This window comes from Symsagittifera roscoffensis, chromosome 4 (assembly GCF_963678635.1).
Source record: "Symsagittifera roscoffensis chromosome 4, txSymRosc1.1, whole genome shotgun sequence".
Lineage (NCBI taxonomy): Eukaryota > Metazoa > Xenacoelomorpha > Acoela > Convolutidae > Symsagittifera > Symsagittifera roscoffensis.
The window spans coordinates 77,197,396-77,221,843 of NC_087065.1; the positions used below are offsets into that span (position 1 = coordinate 77,197,396).

Sequence of the window (24,448 nt, forward strand, 5' to 3'; positions counted from 1 at the left end):
TCTTAGACTTTATAATAGTCTTCAAAAGAATAAATTATCCAGTTTTTAGGTTAATCCGGTTTGGGTACCGTTGGTTTCCTTTTCTTAGTCATGCTGTTATTCTATGATTTGTGGTATTTAGTAAGCTGCGTTGGTTAGTTTTGTTTAATATATGATTCCTTTCCAACCGGGTTAAAGGAAAGTTTGAAACATGTTATTATATGTTAGAGTTGTTGAGTGTGAAAACTTGAAACTGAAATTCATTATTTTAAACAATTCTTCGTGGGCGAGCTGTGCGAGTGTGGATAGAATTTCTGTGCGAATGAATGAAAATATCAAAAGGTTAGTACTGCAATTGCATTTTATTAATTTACTGCATAGAATTTGGAAATTTACTGCTAGTTATGGGGGAATTTTAAGTTACAAATTTTCATTATAATTAGATTTACTGCTTGTGGGGAAAATTTTAGAAATGAATTTACTGCATTGGTATTAAATTTATAAATTTATAAGTGTAAGAGATTAATAGAATTGTTGAAGTCTGTTTGATGAAATTTGCGATCTTTATTTGTTTTTTGTGGTTTTTGTAGGTGATCGTCGGATGAAGGCTAAAAATCTAAGGAAAACATGGATAAAGTATGGTGAGTTTTTTAATATTTCAATTAGTTAGTTATATTCATTTAATTCATACTTACCTGTTAGTCGTCGGGGAAAAAACCGTGGGGGAAGATGTCGTGAATTAGTTCTGAAGTTGTTAGTAGTTTAGCTAAGATGCGGATGATATTTTTAGTCTGAAGCAGTGGCCAAACCAATTGAAGTGCCTTGAGAGTGGTTAGTTCTTCAGTGCCAACTGCAAACTCATAAGGTGTGTTTTGGATTAGATTATATAATTTGTGATTGAATTTAGTGTTGTGGATGAATTCTAAAATTGGGATTTCTATGGGTTGTACAAACTCGTGCGGGATAAGGAAGGGTCGGGATTCTTCGGCGTTGAAGGTCTTGGTGATGGGACAGAAGATGTACATTTGGGTTATGGGATCATAATTGCGAAGAATACCATGAAGGTTAGTATCTTTAATGCAATATGTGAAATTTAGGAAAAATGGTGAAGTGTATTTGGAATTCATGAATTGAAAGCGATGGTGTGGTTGTCTAGAGGGTGTGTGTAGGTCAAAGTGATTTTGGATGAAGCGATAATAACTATATGTGTGGGTTTGTTTAGTGCGCAACATAATATCGTGTGAGCAGTGTAAATCTCTTTCGTGTGGTGCAAGGAAATGAAAGGTTAGTGAAAATATTTGGAAGCGTTCTTTGAAACTTTCGTATGCTTGTGTGTCTATTAGTGCTTCTGAAATAATGTGATCAAACTTTCGGTCGAAGATGTTTAGTGTAAATATATATGGTGTCTTGATGAAAAATTTCTCAGTAATTTGTGGATTAGCGAAGCGATCGTCGTCTAAGAATTGATCTTGGTTAGCTCTGATGATGTTGTGATCATAGTATTCGAGTGTATATTCGTTAGCTCTAGGTGCAGTGTGTGTTTTTAGTGATTTTTTATATCCAACGTAAGTAAATTGTCTAGCGGTTAGTGGTGTAGTGAGTCGATATAGCATGTCCGTATTTCGCTCTATATCGATGTGAGTGTTAGATAAAGGTAAGCAAAGAGGGTTAGTAAAATGATAATATGAGGTCCAAGAGAGGGTGGGCATTAAAACGTATTCATCTACAAAGTTGCGTGTTTCGTTAGTGTCGTGGGGGGTATTTAAGGTGTATTGTGGGAATGAGGGTAAAGTGATGGCTAAAAATTCTTTTGTGTTAGTATGCTTGGGGTGGTTGATGTATTCACGGGCTGTTCCTGGTTTTGCTGGGAAAGGATGGTTGGGGAACTTTCTTTTAAAAGTGCGGTAAGCTCTATTAGTGTTGAGTGAAGATTCAGTTGATGTGGATGATGGTGCTAATGATTCAGTATAATTTGAAGAGGGTGTAGGGGTAGGGGGGTTGGATGAATTTATTGTGGAGGAGATTTGGTTTATGGTTGGGGTATTAAGGTGGTAGGGTTGTTGTTGAAGGGTAATAAAATTATCTAGCTCTGGGGAGATTCGGGGGGTGTCTGGAGAATGAGATGATTGGTCAGAATGGTATGAGGAGTAGGTTGGGGTAACTTGGGAAGCATAAGAGGGTGTGGGAGTGATTGGGTCAGGGTTATTTGATAATATGGGTTGAAAAGGGGGTTGAGAAAAATTAGAAGAGTTATGAAAATTATTGGATGGGGATGGTTCTGAGTCGGCAAATTCATCGGGGGTTTCAATATTCGGGTTATTGAGTTGTGAGATGGAATATAAAACTGAGATGTGTGAATTAGTGTCGGAATTCATGCCTGATGTTACATTACTAGATGGAAAATCGGGTGGCGGAAAAGCAAAAAGTGGTATTATTGGGATTGGAGAGGTAAGATTGGTTGGGTGGGAATTTGATCGGTGTAGTGATCCAAGTTGGCGGCTCATCGTGGGCTAAAAAAATGATTATTTTGAGACTGAAAAGCGGTGGTATGGGGTTGTTCAATAATTTGTTCATAAGTATTATCATCTTGTGACTGGTGTGTTATTATATGTTGGATGGGACTTTGTGATGTGGTGAGTCGAAAATTTGGATTATGTGTGATGGCTAAATTTCGAAAATTTCGTGGGACTAGGGATAGTGGATGGTTATTTGGTAGGGGTGGTAATTGTGGTGCCGTTGGCGTTATGTCTACATTGTTATGTTCTTCGTCGTATGTATTTTGTCGTGTTGCTATTTTTGTGTTATATTCTTTTATTTGTGCGTCTAAAAGAATTTTGTTTATAGATGTAGAAAAGATTCCAAAAAATCCTGCAAAGAGTATGCGTGCTACACTTGCTTGTCGATTGACTTGTGTGTGTATAGCACATGTGTTGTAGATTCCTTTTAAAAGTGAGAAAAGAAATCCAATAAAGTTAAACATTGCGTATAAAATAGTCAATTTTTCTAAGATGTAGTAGGGCCATCCTAGAAAATCGAGGATCTCATTTTTGAGTGTAACAAAGCTAAAAATGTTAATTGGTGATATATCTTGGGGACGGTATTTTTCACCGTTTAGATATATATAATCTTTAATGTCTTTAAAATATCCGCTATAGTCTTGCGTGTAGATATCGGCAAATCCTGCGGTTTCTGCAAGTTTGCGTAAATTTTGGTCTATTGATTGTCTTTGTATAGTGTCCATTTGTGTTAATAATTCTTGGAATTGTTGTGTTCTAATGTGATGTTGAATATCTGATTTTGAATAGATTCCTATTGATTGTAAGTCTATATTTGGGTTTCGAGCAATAGCGCGAATGCTTTCTGGTGAAAATTTTTTGAGTGATTGCATTAATGTGGGATATGGAGTGAGAAGATAATATTTATTTTCATCAGGGTTTAGTTGTACTACATTGTGGCTGTTTTCTGATCCACATGGGACTGCGGTATCCCAGAAATAGGTTCTTCGTGAAAGTGTATCCACGAAATGTACTTTATTCTTATAAAAGATAGGGATTCTTTTATAACATCTTTTATCTTCAAAAACGTATAGTGGTGATATTTTTTTAGTACAAGTATAAAACCATAAGATGTTTCCTTCATAGTCTAAAAAATTTGATCTATTTCCAGATAATAAGTATCCTGCATAGGGTATTTTTAATACTGCTAGTGCAAGTGATTGTAATATTTGTGTTCGTTCTAATTCGCATAGTTGGTGTAGTGTTTCTAATTCGGAGAGTGACATTTCTTGAAAAATTCGGCTAATTGTATAATCTAGTTTCATATCTAAATGAATATCATAGTGGATATTACCGAAATATGTAGTATTCATTAGTGATAATTCTTGTAAGCGTGTGCTTCTGGTGTCATGGGGTTTTAGATGTCCACCAGGTTGTCCGTTGCTTTTTTCAAAATTAACTGGTATATAGGATGTTCCTTCGTTTGGAGGATGACCTGTGGCATATGGGTCAATTTTTACTTTTCCAGTGGTCATGTCGAATCCTTTTTCGTATTCAACTAATATTTCAGAGTATTGTGTTCTGTGAAGTGGATTCCTGTATTTACATGCAAGTTCTGTTTCTTGATATATTTGAAAACGTGTCAATTTATTTTCTATATTGTCTATGTTTCTAAAATTAGAACTTAGTTTTCGTGTTGGATGGACTTGTTCATATGGAATTGATTGTATAAAATATTTTTCGTGAAATTTTATCATACGAGCGTGTATTTTTGCTACTTGAAATGTTGTACATGTATCTTCGGGGAACCAAACAATTGTTGCTTGTGTTCTCGTTGTAGGGTCGCAATAACCTTGATCATTTTTACAAGGTAATCGGATTCCTTGATAGATCATTGTATTATCTGATAAATCTCGTGTTAGTTGTATTTTTTTGAGTTGTATTTTCCAATCGAAAAACATTATTTCTTGGTATCCTTTATTTTTTGTGTCTGCTTTGCAGTTTGATGGGTCATTGATACCAATGTGTGGTATCCAATGTTTATCGTGTAGGTCATAGGTTAATCGTCCATGTGCGCCGTTATACGGGTATTTTTCGTCTAGTTTTATATGTCCTTGGTGTCTTTCAAGTTGTGATTGATGTACAGAGTCTGGAAAAACTTGAAAATTAACAAACTTTCTTTGGGAGTTTTTATTTTGTGTGATGTTTAGTCTAAGTAATTCATTTTTACAATCGTCGGGATTGAGATGTAAAAGACGTTCTATATTACTCTGATAGAATGATTCATGGTCAAGTCGGTTTTTGTTTCCGTTCGAGACTTGTGAACAATGTACTTTCTTTTCGGAAAATGTTGCTGTGAATTTATAACCTGTAACTGTTGTTGCTCGGGCTTTTGAATAGAGTGTTGCTATTACATCTGTGGTTTCTATAGCTTGTGGTTCTGTTTCACATTGTGATACTTGATTTATTGCATATTTATGTAGTGTTTTTTGTTCATTTTCTTCACAATCGTAATGTGTTACTAATAAATCTTGTGGTCCTGTACGAGGAGAAGGGTTTATGTTTTGATTTGAGATTACTAGAAAAAGGAGTTGGAGAAAAATTAATAATTTTAGAATATACATGTGTATGATAATCCTGAGTATGGATTATAAAATGTAATGTAGCCAATTGTGTTTTTGGTATATCTGTCGTATTTGTATATTACTTCAGTGGTTATAAACGGTGGTGGTAGTGATTGAGCTGTTATGTTAGGTGGATTTAATGGGTAGGGATGTTGGGTAATATTATTTAACTTAACTGTGATTTCAAACTTTAATTGTAAACTGTTTTGTTGGAGTATTTGAATATTGTGATCACGGATATCATTGTGAATATCTTGGCGATATTGTAATCTATTAAGTGCCCAGTTATGAAGGCGGTTACTTTCTTGATGTTGTCCAAATAGTGGTGGAGGTGCTGTAAATGTATTCCAATCTAGTCTTAAAGGAATATTTATTGATGATTGTTCTCGATATCTGGCGTCGAGATTATTTGGAAAATTTAAGTTAAAGGGTGGTGGTGAAAACTGGCTTATTGATGGTGTTGATGGTAGTGATAATGTTTCTGGTAGTGATGAGGATGTTGTTGTATCCGTAGAAATATCTATGGGGTCATTGACTAAATTTGGTTCACCTTGTGTAAATGAATGTGTAGTCCAATATGGAAATCGTGATGTTTGGTTTGTGGGGTTGAAAGGATTTTCACGTATTTGCTCAGATGTTGGTGTTGAACCTAAGTAATCTGATGGTAGGCTTGAGGTGCTACGTTGTGAAAGAAGCGTAGGGGTTTCTGGTAATATACCAATGGGGTTTTCTGGAGTGTTTTGTGATGGGGATTGAGGTATATCAAAATGAACTCGGGGAGTTTGAAGATTTCTGTTTCGTCGAGGATGTATAATTTGTCTATTTATTTCGACTGTATTTTGGTTTTGACTAGAATTTCTTATTCTACTTAGTTCTTGTGGTAGTGTTGGGTATAGGTTATATGTTGGTTCGCTTAAAGGTGCTTGTCGTTGAACTGGTTCTAGTGGTTCTGATAAACGAGCATGTCGTTCTTCAAAAGTGTATGGATTGTCTTGAAAAGAAATTCGTGTAGATGTTTGAGGATTTTGAGTAGTTGAAGGTGGTGTTGGGTTATCTTGGGATGATGTCGGTGAAGACTGATTCTGTGACTGTTGGGTAGCAATTTTTGATGGATTTTTGAATTGTTACTTTAGTGGGAAGGTTTATGTTTATTATAGTATTCTTCCAAAAAAAGAATTAGAAGGATTGTTGCTAGGGCAAATGTGAGGATTGCTTTCTTTATACATTTACATATTGTCAAAATGAGGGATGATAAAAATGCTATGAAAATTACAAACAATAAAAAAATATCGGTTCTACTGAAAATTGTTCGTATCATTTAGACAAGTTATATGACTCGTACCTGTGGATGTAATCAAGGGTTTTGGAAAGTTGGAGGAATAGTTCGAGTAGAGTGTAGAAAATTAAAAAAATGTTACAAAAAATGATTAGGATTATTAGAAAAGATTCAAGTATATCAAAAAGAAATATTATAAAGGTTTCAAGTATTGTAAAAAAATGTTTAAGATTTATGAGTATTTGAGTAACTGATTGAGAGAAGAGCATTTAAGAAATGATCTCTTGGTCGAATATTTTTTGCTGTTTGAGGCGATTTTCTAGTGTGGTCGGATTATTTATTAGTTTTTTGACAAGTGGGTTGAGTTTTGTAAAAAATTGTTGGGGGCAATTTTCATGGTGACTGGGAGGTCGTCTTTTTCTTTATTTTTGTTTGTCAAATGATCCGGGGTATGGTGAGATTTTTATACTTTAGGCTAATTAAAATGTTCAGTTTGTTACTTTAGGCTAAGTTAACAAATTTGCTTTGGGGGTATTCGTGGTCTGAGTTGGGGAAATATTGTTGATCTTTGGGTTATTAGATAAGGGAGGGGTACGGTATTATGGTGATATTTATTTTAGTTGTCAAGTTGGAGTGGTTTGCTTATTTTTGGCCTGGAGGTCGTAAAGTTATAGTTATAGATGTGCCTGGAGTTCTATATGATTCGTCTAATTGGTCTTAGTTTGAGTTAGAGAAAGTGACGGATTGGATGAATCCTATTGGTCTATTTTGAACTAGAATTATTACGTACTTGTCAGCATGTTATTTTGAAAAATGTAAATGAAAAATGTTTCGAAGGTTTCAAGATAGTGAAGTGTAATGTTAAAATTACTTTTGAAATTCCACTTTCTTTAAAATTTTAGATTGGGGGATGAATATTTTATAGTTTTTACGTGGTTGATTTCGGAGTCTTGTTGTTTTTCTATTTTCTGATTTGTCGATTTGTTCTTGGGGTATTATTTGTTCGGTCATTTTTCTATTTTTTCTTTGTTTTGGTGATTCTTTATGGTTTTGTGTATTGATTTTGGTGGCGATTGGTTTTGTGTTTTGATTTTCGGTGGGGTTATCATTTTGTTCTGTGTTTTTCAGATGTGGTTCATTTTGAATGATTTTTAATCCTGTGAAAGAATATAATTGAGTTAATTCGCGGAGTGCGTATTCTTTTGGGTAATAAGGTAATAGGTTGTTTCGATGTTGAACGATTTCTTTTTTGTTTGAGTCGGTAATTTTATATGTGACATCAGTGGGTTTTGCAATTATTTGGTATGGTCCTTTTCGAAGGGGTTGTAATTTTTTAGAAATTCCTTTTTGTGTATTAAAATTAGGTATTAAAACAAATGTTCCAATTTTTAATTCGGAGGCTGGTGTAAAACGTGAATTGATTTGTTCATTAATGTTTTGTCTTTGTAATAACTTTTTTGTTATTTTTTGATAAATTTCATTGTGTTTTTTATCTCTATTTAGAATCCATTCGGTGTGTGTACCGGAGGCTAGTTTAAGAATTTGTGGGTGATGAAAATGATCTTCATCGTGTGTATGTAAAGGTAGGTTATAACAAATTGAGTCTTTATTTGGTTGACAATAACCTTGTGCGTTTTTATGAGAATTTGCTGTAAACATTATTGGTTTGCGTGGCTTTTGGTTAAAAACCATTTCGTATGGTGACATTCCTAAAGTTGTCGTAATTTGTGAATTATACGCTAAGGGAAATAATTTTACATCTGCTGACCATTCGGTATATTTTGTATCATTTCCGTTGATGATACATCTAAGATATTCTTGTAATGAACGGTTCATACCTTCGACTAAGCCGTTTGTCCAAGGTGCATGAGATGTACGTGGTTTGTGTTTAATGTTATATAAATGACATAGTGTGATAATTTCATTATTTATGAATTCTGTACCGTTGTCTGTAACTAAAATTTCTGGTAGTCCGAATTTTGCTATCCAGTGTTCATAGAGTGTTGTGTAAGCGTAATAAGCGTTACAATGTGGTACTGGGTTAATTGCTACATAATGTGTAAATGCGTCAACAATTACCATAATGTAGGAGTTTCCTTCTGATGAGGGTGAAATTGGTCCTTTAGTATCAAATGAGATACGATGATTAAAGTACAAACTTTGTCCTTTAAAATCTTGTTTTTGTGCTATTTGTTTTTGATTTGGGTAAGGTTTATTTAGTTGACATACTATACAGTCATTGCATAGTACTTTTATCCAAATTGGTGCATTTGGGAAATAAAAGTTTTGTATAAAATTTGAATATGTTTTCTCTGATCCAGAGTGTCCTTTAATATTTTGTGTATGTGAAATATTAAAAGCTATAAGAATCATACTTAAAGGGAGACATGGAACTGTAGATTCATTCAGGTTATACTCTAAAAGGTCTGTATTTTCGTTAATTGTTGTGTTGTTAAATTTGCGAAAGTATCGGAGGAGTGTTTTGTTTCCTAGAATGGTTGAATCTGCTTTGATAGGTTTAGTTTTATATTTGTGCCATGATTTCAGTTGTCGAATTACTGGGTCAAGGTTTTGATATTGTTTCAGTGTTGAAATTGTAATTATTTCTGTTGGGGGGAGAAAAATGTTTTCGATTTCTAATTTAGATAAGGGTATTGTATCAAGTGGGTCGTGAAGGTCAAAAACTTGATTTATTGTGTATTTTGAATCATTTGTTTGTGGTCCTGATAAATTTATTTTATCAGTTAAATCTTCTTTTTCAATTAGTGGAAAATGGTCTTTTTTAGGCGGGTGTTGTTTTGTTCATTTTTGTTGGGTGTTATTTTTTATCCATTGAGAATATGGGATTGGTTTGAAAGTTGATGTTCCAAGTAGATCAACTTCATAATGATTATTTTGACAATCTAAATAAAGTGGGAAATGTTGTAAATTATTTATTTGTGATTGTTCAATATCAGTTTTTACTGCATATTTGCATTCCAATCGGGGTGATGTTTCGTTTTCTGCAAGGTAGAATTTTATGTTTTTGGGTATTTCAACTGTTGTTTTTCGTGTAAGTAATTCAGGTGGTGTATTTCGACTTAAGGTGTCTGGTAATGCAAGATTTTTTCCTGCAGTCCAAACTATATGTAAGTTTGGAAATTTCATTAGAATTAGTTGAAATCTGTAAACTCGGTGGTTTGGGTTAGATTTTTGTGTAAAGAGAAAGATGATTGGTTTATGGTCTGTGAATAGAACTGTTGGATGTTTTGATCCAAGTATCAGAAATTCATATTCTGTCAGTGTATATATTATGGCTGTACATTCTCTCATTAGAGTTGAGAGTCGTAGCTCTGCTTGAGTGAATAATCGAGAATTTGCTGATATGAGGTTCATTTTATTTGTACCATTATGTGATTGTAATAGTGCTGCACCGATGCCAAAGTTCGAAGCATCGCACATTGCATAAAATGGTTGATTTGAATCTGGAATTGTGTTTGAAATTTGTTCAGTTAAAAGTTTCTTTATTTCTTCAAATCGTGTTTGATGTTCTGTGTTCCATTCAAAATTATTTTGTTGTCTAAGGATGTTATAAAATGGTCGTAGATATAATTGCATTTTATAAACATATTTACTTAAAAAGTTTAACATTCCAAGAAATTCTTGGATTTTCTTTTTATTTGTTGGTGGTTGAAGTTTTTGAATAGCGTCAATGCGTGATTTCAATGGAGTGATTGTTTTTCTTTCTATATTATGTCCTAAGAATTTAACTCTTGTCAAAAAGAAGTGTGATTTATCGGGGGCGGCCTTCAGATTTTCGTTCTGAAGTATTTGGTGATATTTTTCTAAAACATTGAACATCTCGTCTTTTGTTTGTGATTGCATAAAAACATCGTCTAAATAGGTGATTGCGTTTTTCTTGAGTATTAGTGGTCTAAAAATTTTGCTCATAAAAGCTGAAAATGCTGCTGGTCCTATGGATATTCCATAGAATAAGCGGTTGAATTCATATTGTTGGTTTCCGATAACAAATTGTGTTAAACGTCGTGATTGTTCATCTAGTGGCATTTGATTGTATGCACTATTCATATCGGCGGTTGTAAAGTATTTGCCGTTTATTTTTGTTAAAATAACTTGTATTGGTTCAATGGGCCAATTACATTTTGATTCATCTATGAGTGAATTGAGGTATCTAGCGTCGAGAACGATTTTTAATGATTCTCCTTTAGCTAGAATGATAACGGGGTTGATAAATGTGTTGCCTTTTGGTTGTTCTTCTTTATTAACTGGTGATATAATGTTGTATTGTTCTAAAATATCGAGTAATCTGTTCACTTTATCATGTAAGTGAATTGGTACTTTACTTGCTCTCTGTTTTTTGAAAACTGCGTCTGGTTTTAACGGGAGATGTAGTGATGAACTGATTTTTCCAACATCAAATTTTGATGTTGCATAGACTGATGAATATTTAATTAGCTGTTTGGCTAACTTTTCGAATTCGTCTTGTGTTATTTGTGAATGTTGGAAATTAAACATTGTTAAAAATTTTTGTTGGTCCTCTGTGTAGTTACTTATGTTGAATGTAGGTTTGAAATATGGAGTTTTTGTGAAATAATCCGTATTTCTGTTTTCGTTACTTATTATATTATTTATAGATAATTCTTCATTAAGAATTGTAGATTGGCAAATATCTAGTAATTGGAGTATATTATTTACGCGATAGGCTTTTTCGTGTATTGGTGATATTGTAGCGTTGGTTTCACAATATCCTAAAAGTCCTAAAGGTAATGTTACTTGGTAAGGTGTGTTGTTATAGACATGTAAGGAAATGATATCGGAATTCGAATTTTTCAAATATTTTATGGATGAGATTGTGATTTTGAAAAATTTGTGAATAGGTTTGAATTCAAATTCTGACATATAAAATTTTTGTTTGTTTTGTTCTTTATCATATTGGTGAACTTGTTTGATTGAAAAATTATAGATATTTCCTGATAGTGGTTTTAGGTGTTTTCTTTGTTGGTTAAATATCGGGTAGAATTTTGAAAAGAATGGTGGTTGTTTATTTAATCTTTGAAAAAATGTTAAGGATGTTTCTTTTGTTTTTGTATATTTATCTTTGATTAATATTTTACTATTTAGTATGTTAATTGTTGGTATATACTTCGAAATAAATGGTATTCCAATGATATTATATTTAATATCAGTGATATGGAATATTTGTTTAAATGGCTTATTTAAAATTTTGCTTTGTTCCATTGTTCTGGTGGGGAGGAGAAATAATTGGATTTTTCCGTAGTTTATCAATGTTGATCCTTGTGCTGTTGCTAATTTACTGGAGGTTTCAAGAGGTGTTAGCTTTGGGTGTAAAGTTTTTATTTCATTCCATGTGGGGATGTTTATTATGTTTGATTCTGCTCCTGAATCAATTAAAAAATCTATTTCAAGGTCTGGTGGTTGAAATTCTTTATTTCTTGGGCTTTCTAAGAGAAATGGTATTGTCCAAATTTTTTCTTTGGGTTGTTCTTTTTGTATATTTTGATAAATATGGTTTGTATTCAAGCATTTTGTTTTGGTATTTTTATTGGTTTGATTTGTAGTGTTAATCTCGTTTGTTTCTTGCGTCGTTGGTGTGGAATTTATGGGTGTAGTGTAATAATTTTGAAGAAATTCTGATTGATTTTCATATATGTGTGATGAAAAGGGTTGTTCATATATGACAGATTCATAGTCATTTTCGACTTTTATCATATTGATAGAAAGAGTGTTTTCAGTATCACTTTCTGAATCTGATGATGTACAGTTTATTTGATTGAGTTGTAACGTATCAGTTACTGTGTCATCAATACCTGGAGGGTCTGATGTTGTTTCTGGGTTAGATTGTACTTGATTGATTTGTCTTTGATGTTTAGGTGTACTACTTCTGTGGCGATTATTAGAATTATTATAGTTATTATTATTCCGGTGTGGTGATTGGGAATAATTTCTATAACGATTATTATAACTTGAGTGTCGATTTTGTAAAATTATTTCGCGATCTGTTTTGGTAATTATTGTTTGGTCTGTTATAGTTCGATCTATTATATGAGTTATTCCTTGATCGATTGTTCGGGTAATTCTGGTTTCGGTTGTTTGAATAACTTCTATTTCGATTATAGGAGTAGTTTCTATTCCTATTGTATGATGAATTTCGTGATTGGTTGTTTGGATAGTAGTTATTTCTTGATTGGGAATTAGATCTAGAAACAAATCGTTGTGTATTTGAATTTGATCTGGAGTAGTTATTTCGACTATTTGGTCTATTGTAGTGATTTTGTGATGAATTATTCGTGTTTCTTCGTTCTGGTGATCTTCCTCTATAACTTGAGTTATATGGTGATTGATTTCTTGTATAGTTTGTATTGTTCGGGAGTGGTTTTCCTGAACTGTTGTTGCTGTGGACTGTTTTGTTCGGTAGATTTTGATCTTTTTTCATGTATTGATAGAATGATTTATTTGGTTCTTTATATTTTTGAGGTTTATTTTGATTGTCTTGCTGTTTTTGTCTACATTCGGAAATACTATGTCCGTATCGTCGGCAATAATTACACCATTTTTTGAAAGATGGTTTGCCTTTAAAGTTTGGGTTCTTTTCGTAAATATTGAGTATTTCAGTGATTTTTTCAACGAGGTCTGTCTCTGATTCCTGTATATTATTAATATTAGTGGGAGTCGTTTCAATTCTGTTAACGTATTGTAATTTCAGATTTTCCGTTTCTTCTAGTTTCATCGTGATTTCTGCTTGTTCTAATTTGTCTACTAGTTTTCGAAAATCTAAATCGGGTTCTCGAATTGAAGAAGGATGGGATGCTCTCTTTTTTATTGCTATTTTCCTTAATTGTGGTGTTAAGGTCATCATTAAGATTTCTGTCATCTTTGTGTTTTTATAGTCATGTGTATTTAATGAATATGCTTTTCGAACTAGTGTTTCGATTCGTACTGCTATTTGCTTGATGGTTTCGTTTGGTAATCTGCGAATTTCATTACATAAAACTCTTTGTTGTTGTTTGTTTCTTTCGGAGTCAAACATTTTTGAAAATTCCTGTGTAAACCTTTTCCAGTTTGATTTTATTTCTAGAGGTAGTACTGAAAACCATTTTTGGGCTGCGCCATCTAAGGTTGTTTGTATTAACGCTGTGCGTCGATGTATCCAATTTTGATGTAGTGGCGTATTAATTGGTTCAGGTCCAATATTTAAAATCAGGTTTGCTGTTACTGCATTTAAATAATCTTCTACAGAGTATTCAGGGTCTGTTCCTGTGAAAACCATTAAAGGTTTGTTTGATGTTATTGATGATCCACCCATAAGGTATGGATTCATTGTCATTTGTAATGATTCTGCTGCATTTGGCATTTGAGAAAAATTTGAGAGTTGGTTTCTTGTTATTTCATGTTGTTGGAGATAATATGGGAGTGGTATTTCATTTTGCATTTGTGATGCTTGATACGAGTGTGCAGTCATTGGATTTTGTTGTTGAATTGGTTGAAAAGATTGTGTATTAATTAGATTTTGTTGTTGAATTGGTTGTTGATGTTGTGCATCTATTGGTTGTGGAGAAAAATTTCTATGATTTGTACGTGTTTTCTGTATTCCTTGTCTACGATATTCTTGAGTATTTGGTGCAAATATATCTGGTTGTAAGAATTCATCATCTGAGGATAAATAATCCATTTGATAAGATGTCTGTTTTTTATTTTTATTTTGTTGAAAAAATGGGTAATTTTCACTGTGATCCTGTGGAGGATTTGTTTGGAAATTTATTGAATTAGGTTGGGTCATTGGGTTATCCCAATTTCGAGATCTTGTATATTGGTTAAAATTTCTTTGTGGTTGATTATATGTTTTTGATGGATGTGTATAATTATAATTATGGTCTGTAAAGTTGTTTCTAGTGAATGTTTTGCGTGTTTTTGATGGTATTGTCATGGGTCTGTATGTTTGGTAATCCATATGTGAATATTTAGGGGCAACCGAAGGTTTAACGGTTGATTGTAAGGTTACCTGTGTTTGTGAAGGATTTGTATTTCTTGGTGTTGTTAAATTTGGGCGTATTGGTGAAATACTTTGTTGTGTAGTTGTTGTGTGTACAATTTCTTCATTTATGAAGTGTGATGGTGTCTGGATATCTTGTTGAGTAAGATTCCTAGTTCCATTGAGGTTTTCATTGTGTATAACTGTAGAGTTTAAACTATTATTTTGTGTATCGGGTAAAAATGTATTATAGTTTAATGGTGTTGCATCAATGGTTAATGGTATTACTTTTACATAATCTCTTATGTAAGATATCGTACTTATTGCTTGACTTGAGATTGTTTGTGGGAAGCTTATAAATGCGGGATGAGACCATTCGGGGTCCCAAACATAATCTGATTGTTCTGTGATAGCGGTATCATCGTTCGAGTTTTGGGGTCTAAAATTTTTTCTTGCTTGTGCAATTAAATCAATATTGTGTGTGAAATAATCTATTATGAACCATGCCAAAATTTTTTGTAGATCGTGTTTTGTATGTTGTGAAACGTCGTTTTTCGTGAAATTTTCTTTAATGATGTTTAAATAACTAGAGAGTAGTGTGATTTCATGTCGTACTCTTAAATGTTTAGATGTTTCTGTCGGTGAGACATTTGTTATTGGGATTTCGTTTTCTAATATCGAAATATAACTATATATTATTGCGAAAACTTCATTGGTGAATATGGAGTTTGCTCTTTGTGAGTTATGATATTGGATGCTTTTTATATATTCTGAAAAAACTTTTGAAAATTCTAAATCAAGATCGTCTGTTTGAATTGCATATTTTCTATTATTATGGTTTGGTGAGGTGAATTCTATGGAGTAGATTCCATACTGTTGTGTTATGTTACATATATCTTTTAGATAGTGATCTATGATTTGTCTTTTGATTTTTACATCGGGGAACTCTGTTTTACATGGACTGATTCCGGGTTCAAATAAATTTACGAGTAAATTTTGACAAAATATGTGTTGTCCTCTATCAGTATCTGCATCTACTATAAAAGGAAAGATTTCATCATCATCTGGACTTTCTTCACCTGGAGTGTGCGTTGAGCTCATTTTTTCGTTCGATGACTGTTAATATGTAATTATTAATGTGTCGAATTGGTTGATTCCAATTGTATAAATGTACTGGTTTGTGTTTATACTGCTTTTTTATTCTTCTTTTTCCTCTTTTTGATGAATTTGAAGTTGTTTCTGAGTCAGAAAAATATAATTGATCGTGAAGTGGGTAATTTTTATCTATTGATTCTTTTAGTTTGTAAAGTTCGTCTAAACTGTTGGTTTCTGATTCTGAAAATGCGTTTCGATTTTTTGAAAATCTTTTTCGTGTTATTTGTCTTTGTTTCGTTATTATTTTTCTTTTTAGTGTTTGTCGTTTTGTTCGAATGTATCCAACTGTTTGTGTATGAGGTGTGATTACAAGGTCGTATTTTTTGTTATCTATTTCACAATTGTGTAAAACGATTGTTTGTTTATTTCCTAGGTTTTTAAATGACATAAGGTTTAGGATGACGGATGCAAAAGGTTGTTAAATGATTTCTATTTTCTTAAACTGTTAGTTCTTACGATTTTTTGGTTAGCTTAACCTGGGTCTGTTTGTTCAGGGTTGGAGAGAAAAGTATATCGATTCCGAAGAATGATTTTTTACTTTCTCGTGGCTAGTATAAGTTAAGGTGTTAACTTACTTAATCTTACTTAGGGGTAGTGATTGTGTTCAAGGGTTGGAGAATAGTAAATCGATCCACAAGGTTCAGGTATAATTAGAACGCGAGTAGTTCGTTAGATACTATTTTAAACTTACTAAGTCTAAGATTTATCCTGGGTCTGGTAAGAGGGGGGGTCAAGTGAAGGATGAATAACCGAAGTTCTTCACTGTTTATCCTAATTTGAATGATTAGTTTTGTTTAAAAATTTCTATTAGTCTTGGGTCTTTAGAAAGGGTTGGGTAGTGAATCGACGTTTGAGGTCGTTAGACACTAATTAAGTGGGTGGGGGAGAACAAAGTTGTTCTGTTTGATCCAAGGATAAGCCTTGATGATCAAATTTGAAATTTAATTAAGTAGAAAATGATTTAAGATCCAAGGATAAGCCTTGATGATCTGGTTTTAAAATTAAGTGAATTTAAGTTTTAATAAAATTTTAAATGTGTGTAAAGGAAAGATTTAGTGTTTTGATGATATTAGTGGGTTTATGATTGCTGTTATGTTTTAGGTGATGGAGCTGGAACAACAGGATGATTTATGATTACTAACCATTTATTGTCATGCTACTAATTTTTATTTTTTATTTTTCAATAAATATTTTTCAAACATGTTTTGTATATTACTGCAGAGTTTTAGGAAAACGATCTTAGATCTTTTTATCAATCGTTATTGTATATTAATAATTTTGTTTAGCGCCTGAAATGATTTTGAAGATTAACTTCAAGGTTTTATGTTTGCAAATGAAAATCTAAATTCATTGCCAGTAATATTCTAAATATAAAAGTTTGTTCTGGCTTTTGCCGAACTATCATATAACTATATGGCAAGTTTCTACTTTGTCGTATGTCGTCTCTGGTTCGAGGTCTTCTTCCAATTCCGGGTAGTTCTGTTATGGTTCGGAATATTGGCTCTGATCTATTGAGTCGTAGAGACATTTCGATTAAATTATTGTCGTATAACATTTTGTAAATGTTTTTGTCTAATTTCTAATCTATTTTGGTTAATTCTAAGCTATTAAGGTCTTGTTCGAGACTTATGGTCGCACCAGATGAGTTAGGACCGAGTTGGCTAACTCATAGAGTAATTTCGGATAGGGTACACCGTCTGCTCGTCACGCTATCTTATTTTCGGCCGGATAGATTCGTGCAACTTCTTAGTCTAATACCGATCCTAATCTTACTCTTATACTATCTAGTCTCAGGTTGTTTAACTAGTCTCTGCTAGGCTCAATAGATCTAGGGTATACTGGTTTATTGCGGCTGCTGAAGTGCTCGGGAGAGTCCAACTAATTTCTAAGTTAAATTCAAATCTCTCTGGTGCTGAAATTACAAGTAACTTTAGCACTTACAAATAAGTGGGTTGTTAGTTAGATGGATCATGATTGGTTAATATTAAATACTTTACATTGGTAAAATATCTAATTTATCCAATCATAAAATGTAGTTTAGATCAGGTTCCAATACATACATACATACATACATACATACATACATACATACATACATACATACATACATACATACATACATACATACATACATACATACATACATACATACATACATACATACATACATACATACATACATACATACATACATACATACATACATACATACATACATACATACATACATACATACATACATACATACATACATACATACATACATACATACATACATACATACATACATACATACATACATACATACATACATACATACATACATACATACATACATACATACATACATACATACATACATACATACATACATACATACATACATACATACATACATACATACATACATACATACATACATACATACATACATACATACATACATACATACATACATACATACATACATACATACATACATACATACATACATACATACATACATACATACATACATACATACATACATACATACATACATACATACATACATACATACATACATACATACATACATACATACATACATACATACATACATACATACATACATACATACATACATACATACATACATACATACATACATACATACATACATACATACATACATACATACATACATACATACATACATACATACATACATACATACATACATTTATACATACATACATACATACATACATACATACATACATACATACATACATACATACATACATACATACATACATACATACATACATACATACATACATACATACATACATACATACATACATACATACATACATACATACATACATACATACATACATACATACATACATACATACATACATACATACATACATACATACATACATACATACATACATACATACATACATACATACATACATACATACATACATACATACATACATACATACATACATACATACATACATACATACATACATACATACATACATACATACATACATACATACATACATACATACATACATACATACATACATACATACATACATACATACATACATACATACATACATACATACATACATACATACATACATACATACATACATACATACATACATACATACATACATACATACATACATACATACATACATACATACATACATACGTACATACCTACATACATACGTGCGTACTTTCATACATACATAGATGCACACAAGCATGCATGATGACTTCTACGAAAAACACTGCCAGTGGATGTAAAAGAAATTGCAGAAGGAGGTTGATATAAATACAGCTTTCAGTTTTTCCTAAAGGCTAGATGTATCTACAAACTTCTAAAATCTATTTGATTTTTGATATTTAAAAATTACGCAGGAGCTTCATTGTCACTTTTACTTTTTGACTCCGAACCTCATCTCGTACTTTTCAGATTAACCATTGAGCTCTCAAGAAGCAATCGGGATAAAATTGAATCCAGAAACTTTTAAAATTCAAACACAATTTGAAGCCTCCAAGTGATCTGAGCACTGCTATATACGGGTAATTCTGTTTTTCTTAGTTTGTTTGTAATAGAAACGTTTAAAGGTAAGAAAAAAAATGCTGTTCAAATTTGAAAATTAAAAAAAAATGACTTCATTGAGTTAACTTTTTCTCATCAACCTGAATCTGTTGGAAAACTATAGCTCACTGTCTCAGCAAAATGTTTGTCTCAAATTATTCTTACTTTTTGCCGAAGCGTTTTTTTTTACGTGCGAGAAAAAAGTTAAGCAAATCTTGGTCAAAATTTTTCATAGAAATTTGCTCTGATACTGATTTATTAGTACTTGTGGCTCGGTTTACAATAGGCTAACTAATTTAAACTATTCTCGCTTCTGGGTTTTGTATATCGAATAACGGCTGCATAAATTTGGAACCACTGGAAGCTGACCGATCTGAGGCCAGGGACTACATCAAAAATGACTATATGTCAGTCGGTGCAAAAGTATAAGTCTACTTACACAACTGCAGTCTATTTTTTGTCTTTATTCGCAGGTACAATGTTGAGTGGGGTGCTGCTGTTGTCGAGGAGAACCTTCAGGACTGCAGAGGCCAAGGCGAAGTACGCGGTGGGGGAGCACTTCCTCATCGTATTCCTCATCGGCCTCTCCCAGCTCATGACCATTACTTTCCTCTTCATCGGCTGGATATGGGCACTTGTATGGGCATCATGGCTCATCCAACTATCCAGTTAGAACAACAAATCTGCATCTACTAATAATAATTTTAATAATAATCACAATAACAATAATCATAATAATGATAATTTTAATTATCATAACAAGAAAAATAATAATAATCATAATAATAATCAGAATAATGATAATGATAAGTATTATTATAATAACAGGGATCGTCGGTTACTGTGCAGTGGTACAGAAGGTTCCGACCATAGTCATTTAAAAAAAATTCCAAGTTTGTGTCGTTTATCCTGAGTGGTGTGATAAAAAAGGCCAGCGAAAAAAAAAAATTGGAAAACTTTTTGTTGAAACATGACTAGGAAACGAAAAAACATCGTAGAAAAAAACCAAAACTTTTTTGAATTTTGATGTTTTTGATTCCGAAAATGGCGCTAACAAACTCCAAACATTATTTTTACTCGAATAAATCTAAGTTTTCACGACCCAAATTAAGCATAAATAAGCTATTACATGCCTGTACGCTCACCTTATTAGCATAAGATTAAGCCAAAAACCAAAATTTCAAACTGGTTTTTCTCGACACCGGAAACTTTTTTATTTATTTTGATCAAATCACGATTAAAAGGGTTTTTCAATATTTTAATATGATATATCACTCGTTATATAACCCATTCTAATGGGTATTTGTGATCCCTGTTTTTGCATGAAAAATAAAAAGAAAAAAGCTAAAACACACCTGAATTTAGAAATCCTCCACGTTTTTTAAACGGTTGAAACAATAAAAGTAATTATAATAATCATAATAGTCATCAGAATAATCCTAGCAATGATCATATTAATTACAATTTTAATTAAAACCACAATAATAATAATTGTAATAATGATCAAATCATAATAATTATAATAACAATAATCATAATAATAATCAAAATAATCATCATGAAAACAATGTTAACACTAATAATCACAAAAATAAAACGCATAATAATCATCATAAGAAAGCAATCATAATCTTAACAATCATGATCATATTTTTCATAAAAAATCTATCCTAATCATAAATCATTATATCATTATATCATAATAACTATTATAATCATAATAATATCAAGGATAGCATTGCAAGTAGCTCAAAATGTTCCGACCATAATCTTTAAACAATTTTTTTTTCAAATTTGTGCCGCTATTTTTGGCGTAGTGTGGTAAAATTGAACGAGAAATAAGAGATTAGGCATATTTGATAGTCATATTAAACAATCGAAAAGAAAAACAGTTTTTGTAGAAAAACGACTAAAAAACAAAAAAATGATTAAATAAAAGTTTCAAAATTTTTTTCAAGTTTTTCTTTCAGTTATGAAGGTTTTGATTTAAAAAAGTTTGAGTTAAGACGAAAAAGCAAAAATTTCGAACTCGAAATTGGGAATTTTTCTCAAAGTTGGGAAATTTTTTCAAAAGTTGTCAATATCATTCGAATCAAGACAGTAAGGACTTTAATATGATATATCACTCAACTCTCTCTGTTGATTATTTGTGGTAGCTGACTTTGCGTGAAAAAAAAACTACAAAACACCCGAATACAAAATTCGTCCCCATTTTTCAAATGGTCGGAATAATATCTATCCTAGTCATGTAATCATAACCACAATCATCATCATGCGCTTGCATTGTGAACAGTGACATAAACTTACAAAAACTACACCAACAAATACAATACCTGAGTATTGCCACTTAGTCAGGGGCGGATTTAGGGGGGGGGGGGCGGACACCCTTCTTCCTTCAAGGATTCGTCCCCCTGTCGACCCAAGGGTCCCCCTTTGTACTATTTTGAGATATCCACTTTTGGTGACAGACCCTCAAAGTATTCTAAGGGCGCTTTTGGCCCCAATATATACTAACTTTGAAGAGGGAGCGCGCGCGAAAAAACTCAATTTTTTGGTCAAAGTTTTATGGTCAAAATTTTTTGGCCTGTTTTTTCAAAATTTTGCCTCCGGCGTAGAACATTTGGCCAAAACAGGGTCTTTTTAGCGCATTGGGAGAGCTCGAAAAATCAATTTGTTCGACCAAAAAAACCACCCCCTCGAGAAATTCCACGCCCCTTTGACTAAATTGTTTGTTAATTTACCGCGCATTTTGATGCTGCCTGCGGCTCAGACACTTTTTGGCAAAAACACATTTTTTTGGTGTTTTTAGTTCTCAGAATGTTATTTTTGACGACCTGGAAATCATCCGAGAAAAAATAAGGGCAACTTTTAAAAACAATTTTGTCGGAAAAACTTTAGATGCGTCCTTGCGACAATAGATCCGACAATATCCTGAAATCCCCCTAGTTCATCTATAGTCCTTAAAAAACCACCTTCACCGTTGCTTCAAATCTATACTTTTTGACATATTCAGTTTTCGGAAATCAAGAAATCAGCGTGAACTTAAGTGATTTTGGAATGATCAAATTTCTTGTCATGCATGTTTGATCAAAAAATATTTTAATTTTGTTTTTGCGCACCTGTTCAGTGGAGCATCGGAAATTAGTAGAAGGTCAGAAGCTGCTGGAAACCCATGAGCAGGCCACTGGGAGGATGTCCGCCGCCCAAGTGAACAACACCAGGCCGTCCACTGAACCAGCTGGCAGCCAGGTCGAAGTGACACCCAGTCCATCGGCAACCATACACAACCCATGATGAACCATACGTAGTCATATATAGACTAAGGACATTACTACAGCTTAATTTATTTAATGTCTGCTTTACTGATTTTATTTGGGTCTTCAACGATCACTCAGATGATAAGATACTAGAGACATCAAAATCAAGGGTGGATTTAGGGAGGGGGAAGGACGCCTTTTTTTCAGGGATTCGACCCCGTGCCGACCTAAAAGATCCCCCGTTGTACTATTTTGAGATATCTGTTTTTGGCTGACGGAACCAAAAATTTTCTAATAGTGTCTTCGACGCCAAAATATACTAACTTTGAGGGGGAAGCGCGCGCCTGTTAGTTTAAAATTTTGCCTGCGGCGCATAAAATTTTGTCAAGATAGGGTCTTTTCAGTGCTTTGGGAGTGCTCGGGAAATCAAATCGATCGACGGTCGATCGATTTGATTTCCCGAGCACTCCCAAAGCACTGAAAAGAACCTATCTTGACAAAATTTTATGCGCCGCAGGCAAAATTTTGATGATCGAAATTTTGATGATCGACCTAAAAAAAGGATTTTTTGAAATTCAAATCGATCGACCAAAAAAAACAAATTTTCGAAATTTTTCATTACAAAAATTCGAGAAAATCCGCCCCTGATCAAACTTGAACCTTTTAAAATCAACTGAGCTTAAGAATAGTCTTTAACCCTATCGAAAAAAATTTGCCGGTGCGAGGCGTTTTTTTTCTCAATTTTTCTATCTTCACTGACTTTTCGAAACAAGGACTTTGAAAAAAAGACAGCGTAAACTTCTGATTTTTGATCAATTCTGGGAGATCGAATCTAGGATCTTTTTGTGAGGGCAGGGGTGTTTTTCAAAAACTATGTTGACCTTTTTTAGGCCAATATTATGGTCTGTCACCCTTGAAACGCTTTAGAGGCCCTCTTTTGTTTGCAAACATTTGCTGCGCTTCAGGTAAGATTTTAGGAAAGGCCAAAGTTAATATTTTTACTCCTCAAAATAAAAATGTCCAGCGGCTGAAAAACCTTTGCTCCCTTTAGAATATTTTAATATTAAGTTAACTAAATTATTTCAAATACAAGAATATTTTAAAATTAGAATATTTAAAGTTTATCAAGAATATTTTAAACTTCTGTCCGCTCAAAATGAATGACATTAATTGATTTGCGCAGAAGAGAGACTCTTGTGTTGGCAAAGTGGTTGAAACCAAGGGCGCATCTAGGATTTTCTATTTTTTCGACCTTTTTTTTCTTTAGTTCGACCAAATTGATTTCCGAGCTCTCCTAAAGCGCTGGAAAGACTTTGTTTCGGGCAAATTTTCTGCGCTTTTATCTCAAAATAGTACAAAGAGGGGACCCTTTGAGTCGACGGAGGTCGGTAGAATCCCTGAGGAGGGGGTGTCAGCCCAGCCTCCCCCTAAATCCGCCCTGGCTGAAATGTCTGAGAAAGGTTCATTTTTTTTAAAATTGAAGCACCGCACTACCAAAATATTGACTTATTTTTAACTGAGTTTTCGCACAGCTGGTCTTAATTGATCGTTCTGACGAGGAACTATCACTGCATTATGCTGCATTTGATTGACAGTTGGGAGTCTGTTCAATGAAAGCATACTGCAATGATGAATCGAAGGCCAGAAAACAGGTCAACCTGCTAATTAACCAATTTGACCTACTTATCAGTGAAAAGGGGGCGAACGTTTTTTTTTCAAATTGCAAAAATTTACTTCCATGTAGCATATGAATAGCATTGGCATCATAAAAACTGCTTTATGGTTTTGGCGCCCGAAAATGGTCAAACTTAATCAGTTCAACATCTAATGTTTTCAAAGAAGAGTTTACAAATCTGGACTTACCGTTTTTGTAGAGACAAGTTTAGATTTTGCAGCTTCCAAATTGGGAGGAAAAGGTTAATCGAAAAAGTAACGGGGTTTATTTCTAAACAGCAGCATGTGCTAAAAGTGGGCCTCAAATTACAACAAATGAATGGATTAATTAGACTGAAAGTATCGAAATCGTATCTTTTCACTCCTGTTTAATCTCAGGCAA

At 33.1% G+C, this 24,448-nt stretch overlaps 1 protein-coding gene across 1 annotated transcript in view; it reads left to right on the plus strand.

The window, feature by feature from the left end:
• LOC134845032 (protein stum-like) overlaps window positions 1-22,728 on the plus strand; it is a 35,939-nt gene extending 13,211 nt beyond the window's left edge. Inside the window, exons 3-4 of the mRNA XM_063861861.1 lie at window positions 19,609-19,803; window positions 22,263-22,728. Of these exons, the coding sequence (XP_063717931.1) occupies window positions 19,609-19,803; window positions 22,263-22,429 (362 nt within the window). The 3' untranslated portion in view covers window positions 22,430-22,728. The remainder of the gene's footprint in view (window positions 1-19,608; window positions 19,804-22,262) is intronic.
• Window positions 22,729-24,448: the final 1,720 nt, after the last annotated feature.